The sequence below is a fragment of the Coregonus clupeaformis genome, chromosome 13, assembly GCF_020615455.1.
Source record: "Coregonus clupeaformis isolate EN_2021a chromosome 13, ASM2061545v1, whole genome shotgun sequence".
Classification (NCBI taxonomy): Eukaryota; Metazoa; Chordata; class Actinopteri; order Salmoniformes; family Salmonidae; genus Coregonus; species Coregonus clupeaformis.
Window position 1 is genome coordinate 9,826,929 of NC_059204.1, and position 8,948 is coordinate 9,835,876.

The window sequence follows — 8,948 nt, forward strand, 5'->3', positions numbered from 1 at the left end:
ACTGTATTCTATTCTATAATATTCTACTAGATTTTAGTCCATGCCGCTCTGTCATTGCTTGTCCAGCTATATTCAAATAAAAGCATACCCCTCCCTGTTGTATTGGTCGCATACTTTGTTGTTGTCAAGAAACGATACATTATACTTTGTCAGTGAGCCGGGTCAAGCCAGACTCAAGACCCACAGCTAGAGGTGGATGTCCCTGAGCTTGTTTGGATCACTTTGCCCCCTAGTGGGTTTTGTCTTACATTTCAGATACTGCCGAAGCATCTGCTACAGCACAGCCCTGGGTTGCCCTGTACACTCTGCTCCTCCATTGTGTGGGAGGAAGATGTTGCTGCTGCTGCTGTGAGAGTTCTGGACTGGAACACAACTTGACCTTTACTGTTCAGAATAATATGATTGTGTTGAGACCATCTGGTCGTCAATTGGCATTGCTTTTAATTGAGTTACCGGTATAACGCATGCGTAATAAGTGACCAAAATTCAATAAGGGTTCATGGATAATCCCTAACCACATACTGTGACCCGTAGAACAGGTAGGGGAGAGTGGGGTAAATTGAGCCATTTTTTACATTCAGCATCACTCCATCAATATAAATATATACTGAACAAAAATATAAACGCATCATGCAACAATTTCACTGAGTTACAATTCATATAAGGAAATCAGTCTATTCAAATAAATTAATTAGGCCCTAACCTACGGATTTCACATGGGTGGGAATAGGCCCACCCACTTGGGAGCAATGCCCAGCCAATCAGAATGAGTTTTTCCCCACAAAAGGGCTTTATTACAGACAGAAATACTCCTCAGTTTCATCAGCTGTACGGGTGGCTGGTCTCAGACGATCCCGCAGGTGAAGAAGCTGGATGTGGAGGTCCTGGGCTGGCGTGGTTACAACTGGTCTGTGGTTGTGAGGTCGGTTGGACGTACTGCCAAATTCTCTAAAACGACGTTGGGAGATGGCTTATGGTAGAGAAATGAACATTCAATTCTCTGGCAACAGCTATGGTGGACATTCCTGCAGTCAGCATGCTAATTGCACCCTCCCTCAAAACTTGAGACATCTGTAGCATTATGTTGTGTGACAAAACTGCACCTTTTAGTGGCCTTTTATTGTCCCCAGCACAAGGTGCACCTGTGTAATGATCATGCTATTTAATCAGCTTCTTGTTTAATCAACTTCTTGATATGCCACACCTGTCAGGCGGATGGATTATCTTGGCAAAGGAGAAATATTCACTAACCGCGATGTAAACAAATTTGTGCACAAGATTTGAAAGAAATACGCTTTTTGTGAATATGGAACATTTCTGGGACACACATACGCATTCAAGGGTTTTTCTTTATTTTGACCATTTTTTACATTGTAGAATTTACATTTACATTTTAGTCATTTAGCAGACGCTCTTATCCAGAGCGACTTACAGTTTAGTGAGTGCATACATTTTCATACTGGTCATACACGATGTGTAGATGATATATCTCTGTTACATACAGTCTGTCTGTCTGTCTGTCTACCTGTCTGTCAGTCTGTCTACCGGTCAGTATGTCTACCTGTCTGTCAGTCTGTCTACCTGTCTGTCTGTCTGTCTATCTACTGGTCTTGCAGTCTGTCTACCTGTCAGTCTGTCTACTGGTCAGTCTGTCTACCTGTCTGTCAGTCTGTCTACGTGTCTGTCAGTCTGTCTACCGGTCTGTCAGTCTGTCTACCGGTCTGTCAGTCTGTCTACCGGTCTGTCAGTCTGTCTACCGGTCTGTCAGTCTGTCTACCGGTCTGTGAATGATAGTGAAGACATCAAAACTATGAAATATCACATATGGAATCATGTAGTAACCAAAAAGGTGTTAAACAAATCAACATATATTTTATATTTGAGATTCTTCAAATAGCCACCCTTTGCCTTGATGACAGCTTGCACACTCTTGGCATTCTCTCAACCAGCTTCATGAGGTAGTCACCTGGAATGCATTTCAATTAACAGGTGTGCCTTCTTAAAAGTTAATTTGTGGAATTTATTTCCTTCTTAATGCGTTTGAGCCAATCAGTTGTGTTGTGACAAGGTAGGGGGGATATACAAATGATAGCCCTTTTTGGTCAAGGAAAAAGTCCATATTATGGCAAGAACAGCTCAGATAAGCAAAGAGAAACGACAGTCCATCATTACTTTAAGACATGAAGGTCAGTCAATACGGAACATTTCAAGAACTTTTAACATTTCTTCAAGTGCAGTCGCAAAAACCATCAAGCGCTATGATAAAACTGGCTCTCATGAGGACCGCCACAGGAAAGGAAGACCCAGATTTACAGTGAGGGAAAAAAGTATTTGATCCCCTGCTGATTTTGTACGTTTGCCCACTGACAAAGAAATTATCAGTCTATAATTTTAATGGTAGGTTTATTTGAACAGTGAGAGACAGAATAACACTAAAAAAATCCAGAAAAACGCATGTCAATAATGTTATGAATTGATTTGCATTTTAATGAGGGAAATAAGTATTTGACCCCACTGCAAAACATGACTTAGTACTTGGTGGCAAAACCCTTGTTGGCAATCACAGAGGTCAGATGTTTCTTGTAGTTGGCCACCAGGTTTGCACACATCTCAGGAGGGATTTTGTCCCACTCCTCTTTGCAGATCTTCTCCAAGTCATTAAGGTTTCGAGGCTGACGTTTGGCAACTCGAACCTTCAGCTCCCTCCACAGATTTTCTATGGGATTAAGGTCTGGAGACTGGCTAGGCCAATCCAGGACCTTAATGTGCTTCTTCTTGTGCCACTCCTTTGTTGCCTTGGCCGTGTGTTTTGGGTCATTGTCATGCTGGAATACCCATCCACGACCCATTTTCAATGTCCTGGCTGAGGGAAGGAGGTTCTCATCCAAGATTTGACGGTACATGGCCCCATCCATCGCCCCTTAGATGCGGTGGAGTTGTCCTGTCCCCTTAGCAGAAAAACAACCCCAAAGCATAATGTTTCCACCTCCATGTTTGACGGTGGGGATGGTGTTCTTGGGGTCATAGGCAGCATTCCTCCTCCTCCAAACATGGCGAGTTGAGTTGATGCCAAAGAGCTCCATTTTGGTCTCATCTCACAACACTTTCACCCAGATCTCCTCTGAATCATTCAGATGTTCATTGGCAAACTTCAGATGGGCATGTATATGTGCTTTCTTGAGCAGGGGGACTTTGCGGGCACTGCAGGATTTCAGTCCTTCACGGCGTAGTGTGTTACCAATTGTTTTCTTGGTGACTATGGTCCCAGCTGCCTTGAGATCATTGACAAGATCCTCCTGTGTAGTTCTGGGTTGATTCCTCACCGTTCTCATGATCATTGCAACTCCACGAGGTGAGATCTTGCATGGAGCCCCAGGTCGAGGGAGATTGACAGTTCTTTTGTGTTTCTTCCATTTGCGAATAATCACACCAACTGTTGTCACCTTCTCACCAAGCTGCTTGGCGATAGTCTTGTAGCCCATTCCAGCCTTGTGTAGGTCTACAATCTTGTCCTTGACATCCTTGGAGAGCTCTTTGGTCTTGGCCATGGTGGAGAGTTTGGAATCTGATTGATTGATTGCTTCTGTGGACAGGTGTCTTTAATACAGGTAAAACGCTGAGATTAGGAGCACTCCCTTTAAGAGTGTGCTCCTAATCTCAGCTCGTGACCTGTATAAAAGACACCTGGGAGCCAGAAATCTTTCTGATTGAGAGGGGGTCAAATATTTATTTCTCTCATTAAAATGCAAATCAATTTTTGTTGTAATTCTGTCTCTCACTGTTCAAATAAACCTACCATTAAAATTATAGACTGATAATTTCTTTGTCAGTGGGCAAAGGTACAAAATCAGCAGGGGATCAAATACTTTTTTCCCTCACTGTACCTCTGCTGCAGAGGATAAGTTCATTAGAGTTACCAGCCTCAGTAATTGCAGGCCAAATAAATGCTTCACAGAGTTCAAGTCACAGACACATCACAACATCAACTGTTCAGAGGGGACTGTGTGAATCAGGCCTTCATGGTCGAATTGCTGCAAAGAAACTACTACTAAAGGACACCAATAATAAGAAAGGACCTGTTTGAGCCGAGAAACACAAGCAATGGACATTAGACCAATGGAAATGTTTCCTTTGGTCTGGAGTCCAAATTTGAGATTTTTGGTTCCAACCGCCGTATCTTTGTGAGACACGGTGTGGGTGAACGGATGATCTCTGCATGTGTAGTTCCCACCGTAAAGTATGGAGGAGGAGGTGTTATAGTGTGAGGGTGCTATTTACAATTCAAGGCACACTTAACCAGCATGGCTACCACAGCATTCTGCAGTGATACGCCATCACATCTGGTTTGGGCTTAGTGGGACTATCATTTGTTTTTTAACAGGACAATGACCCAACACACCTCCAGGCTGTGTAAGGGCTATTTTACCAAGAAGGAGAGTGATGGAGTGCTGCATTAGATGACCTGGCCTCCACAATCCCCCGACCTCAACCCAATTGAGATGGTTTGGGATGAGTCGGATGGCAGAGTGAAGGAAAATCAGCCAACAAGTGCTCAGCATATGTGGGAACTCCTTCAAGACTGTTGGAAAAGCATTCTAGGTGAAGCTGGTTGAGGGTGTGCAAAGCTGTCATAAAGGCAAAGGATGGCTATTTGAAGAATCTCAAATATAAAATATATTTTGATTTGTTTAACACTTTTTTGTTTACTACATGAATCTTTATAGAAGATTCCATATGTGTTATTTCATAGTTTTGATGTCTTCACTATTATTCTACAATGTAGGAAATATTAAAAATAAAGAAAAACCCTTGAATGAGTAGGTGTGTCCAAACTTTTGACTGGTACTGTATATTTCAGGATGTTGTGTATCCCTGGAAATAATCAGAATTCATGTAAACATACAGTTTAGAAAATTCTGAAAAAAAAGGTCTCTTGGCACTTGGAATGGGGTAAGTTGAGCCACAGGACAGGGTAAGATAAGCCGCCTACAAATTTCTGTACTGAATGAAATTTTAGCACTAACTTTTTAAAACAATGTTTAACTTTATTTCCCAAACACAATTCAACACAATCCCTTTAAAAAAAAAATCATTTTAAGCATATTTTAACAAAGGCTTAATGCCTAACAAACCCTTTTTATTTTATTTTTACATTTAACATTGGCCAGGCCCTGTTGTTCCTCATATCCCAGCGATAATGCCTTGCATTACACCTGGTAAGAAAACGCTTAAATTTGCTCAACCATTGGCTAAACTTACCCCAAGGCAAACAGTTTGACTAAATTAGGCCACACAGCTACAAGGATGCACTTTCATGTTAGGTTTAGGACCTCATATTGAAGCTTATAGAGACCCCAACTGATGTATAAAACAATCTTTAAATTATCTACTTTGGTTTAGATACAATCATTATGAAACCTCTAGCACAAATTCATTTGACTTTTTCAACGTGGTTTCTTCCTTCAGACTCCATGAAATTATGACCTTTTCCTAAATATTTGGTCAAATGATTAATTTTGTGTATGGTTTCCTAGAAACAAGGGTGGCTCAACATACCCCACTCTCCCCTACTGACAAGACAAAGTGAAGACCAGAGACTTCCAGCTAGAGTGCAGTGGAGCCAGGGCATTAAATTCCTCACCCTGGATTCTGATTACTCACACCAGACAGCTGACAATTGTAGCGTTAAAATCAGGACAGGATTGGGTTTCCCCAGATGGAGGAACTGTGGCAAAGCATCTTAATTAGCGTGAGCAGCAGACACTGACGTCAGGGTGGGGGCTGGAGTCACGTAGCCATGCCGCTGGTCTCTGAAAACCTGACACACCACTCAATTTGTGTGTATGTGTGTGTGCAACCAACAAATTAGCTACATTCAATGTCCATTCAGTATCCACTTACCCTAAACGCTTATCCGTCTACTACATACAATTTCCTTCTGTCATTCTTTAGACCACTCCTAAAAGTCATTCTGTAGTGTCGGAGGTCTCTGATAAAAAAAGAAAAAAGAGCAGAAATGCCTGCTTGCCAGTTCTCAGTGGTGCAGCACAGTGGGCCTGCTAGTCTGCACGTCCTCAGAGGCGAGGTGGTGAATGACAGAAGCAGCTCCATCCAGGCAGCTCTGACAATTCAACCTTTGTCCCAGCCAGGCGGGAACACTCTGCACAGCTCATCCAGAGCCCCTCGTCCCCCTCCCTTTACTGGGGGCCTTGGAGCTGCATCTTAGGGCCGTGGAGCTAAGCCTCACTCCTACATGGCTGAGGGCAGCGAGAGAAATATAGCATGGATGTGTTGAGACAGCAACATGCCGTGCTCCCAGGCACTGCCAATCAACTGGCACCCTGCCTGCCCAGAGGAATGCCAACAAGCCTCTCAGTCAGAGGCTGCCTGTTCTACCTACCTCCACCCCCGGCAGCTAGTTTCATAACCTGGGTTGTACTCCAGATGTTAAGTCTTGAACTGGCAAAAACTGCAGCACTCCCTTTTATGGTTTTGCCCAGAACTTTGTCCTCTTAGGAACACAGTGCACATTCCTACCCTGAACAGATCTCACTGATTGTGCTCTGGATGGATCTAATCTAATAAAAATATAGGAAATCAGCTGTGTAGTGCTAGGGCAAAAACCAAAACATGCACCACTTGGAATCCTGAGGACCGAGTTTGGAAAACACTGTTCTAGGCTAACTTAGAAATGTAGTCTTACCACAGCCAGTACAGCACATGTTCTATTGACCCAGTTTAACAAATGACAGGGCAGTGTACACATTTCTACCAAATCATTAATTTATTGGTGAAAACATTTATTTACAATATTCACCAAAAGTGTCAAAAACAGAGGGACAAAATCTGTAAACCAACATTACAATGGCTACTTGTTACAATTCTCTTTAATTCAATACCCACAAACTACATTTCAAGCCATAAAATGGCACATTCAGTTTATTGTGCTATACCGGGGTACTCAACTCTTACCCTACAAGGTCCGTTGCCTGCTGGTTCTCTGCTACCTGATAATTAATTGCACACACACCTGGTGTCTCAGGTCAAAATCAGTCCCTGATTAGAGAGGAACAATGAAAATAATGCAGTGGAACTGGCTTCGAGGTCCAGAGTTGAGTTTGCGAGTGCTATACCATAGTGTCATTTGCATGATTCCCCCTTTGACTTGGTATGGGCATTATTTGGTAGTTGTTACGCATGTCCAGCATTGACAGCTAAAATCCACAGCTTGGTTTCTCCACATGAAGAACGACTAAGAGTTGTGCAAACCTCTTGCTCCATGATTACTCCACAGTAGGTCTTTGTCCATCCAGCCTGGTGGAGCTCTATTAAATTCTACCTTTACCAGAAAACGTTTCTCTGCACCTGAAGTAAAAGGAGAGAAGAAGACAAACTGTGAGAACGTGAAACTTTGAGGAGATTATACTACAGTTCAATGCCTGTAGATTTGTCCATTATGTTTATGTTAAGGTGTGTGTGACGCACTGACCTCATGGTGTTTTGGGTCCAGTGTGGCTTGGAGCCTCTTGTTGCTCGGTCTCTGATGGAGTGTTGGATGGACCCTCCTCCTTCTTCTCCGCAGACAGGAAGTCATGAATGGCATCCTCAATGTGGGGCCTGAATGTGTGGTTCAATTTGGGATCCACCACCTGGGTGATGATTCTGTCCACTCCAGACTCCAGCATGCCTGACCTGACACACCACAGAGACAGTACAGATGACTAATGACTGTAGCATCAGCAGGAACAACTGATGGCACCTACTGCATTCCAGACTGGAGACATTAACTTAGCCATCCAATGTGCAGATTGCACTATCCTTGGCTTGAGAGAAAAAGGCTCTCTGTTACTTATATGTACTGTCAGCAATGCATTTGTCACTTACAAGCAGAATTATGAGCATATGAATTGCTGTAGCTACTTACTGCACGACGCTTTGTCTTAGCCCATTTCGCACTTGATTTTTGTTGATTGATGGGTTCCATTCTTGAGTGCTCAAATGAGTGGATACAAAGTTGTCAACTTTCTGTCGCAGATTCTGGTAGGCAGGCTGACGACAATGACAGAAATACACCGGCATTGATCAATTTAGCTGAGAAAATTTCCAGCACAACTGGCTAGCTAAGGTTAGGCTAACATTAGTTAGCTATGCTAACAACAGGGTGGGACACAAAGCGTAAACTTGCTAGCTAGCTGAGTAATATGAATGTTGATAACTAGTTAGTCAGAAACATTTGAACGCTATATACCTTTGTATCCACATCTGCCAGGCAGTCTCTGCGGAACTCGTCGAACAATCCTCGGTTCTTGAGATGTTCCACGATGAGACCAATTAGCTGAGGATCTCCGGGAGGAAGATTCACCGCGTTACCGCTGGCACCCTCCGCCATACCGATGTTTATTTAATTTTAGTTTTGTTCATAAACACGTGTAACACTATCGATATCAATTGAGGAAACGACACAAAAGAACTGCTCGTGCCTCTAAAATCGAGCTAAATTACAAACTAGCTAGTTATTTGGAAGTGTACACAAGTACCAAAATGCTTTGCAATACGGAAGTCCCTCCACATTGCTCTGCAGTTGCTTCTTGGGATGTGTACTAAACTGCTACACTAGGCCCTTCACCTTGAAAGACGCTGCATGGTCATTCCGACTTCTGCATTGGCTGTGCAGTATTTACGGTGAAATGGCCTCTGCAGAAGTCAGGGCATTCATACTTCTTACGCTTCGCTGAGCAGAGCTGTTGTGAAAGAAGATGTCAAGGAAGTGAGTTTGTGTTTATACAGGACCTACCGTCAATCAATCATGTCAATGCGGAGCTATATGGAGCCCTCCGCTTTGTTGCAACATTTGAGAGGCGCACGGCGACGCGGTACAGAGCTCCATATGGCCTCTGCTGCCTCTGGAGGCTCCGCTATTGTGTCACACCATCCATACGGCGCCTCAG

At 43.3% G+C, this 8,948-nt stretch overlaps 1 protein-coding gene across 1 annotated transcript; it reads right to left on the minus strand.

Annotated features, from left to right (window-relative positions):
- Nucleotides 1-7,044: 7,044 nt before the first annotated feature.
- Nucleotides 7,045-8,724, minus strand: bod1 (biorientation of chromosomes in cell division 1). Its single transcript, XM_041893558.2, has 4 exons — nt 8,249-8,724; nt 7,925-8,049; nt 7,490-7,692; nt 7,045-7,365 (listed from the first exon to the last, which is right to left on the minus strand). The coding sequence occupies exons 1-3, from the start codon at nt 8,387-8,389 to the stop codon at nt 7,491-7,493; spliced, it is 468 nt and encodes a 155-aa protein (XP_041749492.1). The 5' UTR covers nt 8,390-8,724; the 3' UTR covers nt 7,045-7,365; nt 7,490.
- Nucleotides 8,725-8,948: the final 224 nt, after the last annotated feature.

What these genes read in the sequence shown, in the direction of transcription:
- bod1 (XM_041893558.2), bottom strand. Translation starts at nt 8,389, where the DNA reads ATGGCGGAGGGTGCCAGCGGTAACGCGGTGAATCTTCCTCCCGGAGAT. An exon ending in TGGCAGATGTGGATACAAAG is followed by an intron (nt 8,050 to 8,248) that starts GTATATAGCGTT and finishes CATTGTCGTCAG; the next exon opens with CCTGCCTACCAGAATCTGCG. An exon ending in CTAAGACAAAGCGTCGTGCA is followed by an intron (nt 7,693 to 7,924) that starts GTAAGTAGCTAC and finishes GTGGTGTGTCAG; the next exon opens with GTCAGGCATGCTGGAGTCTG.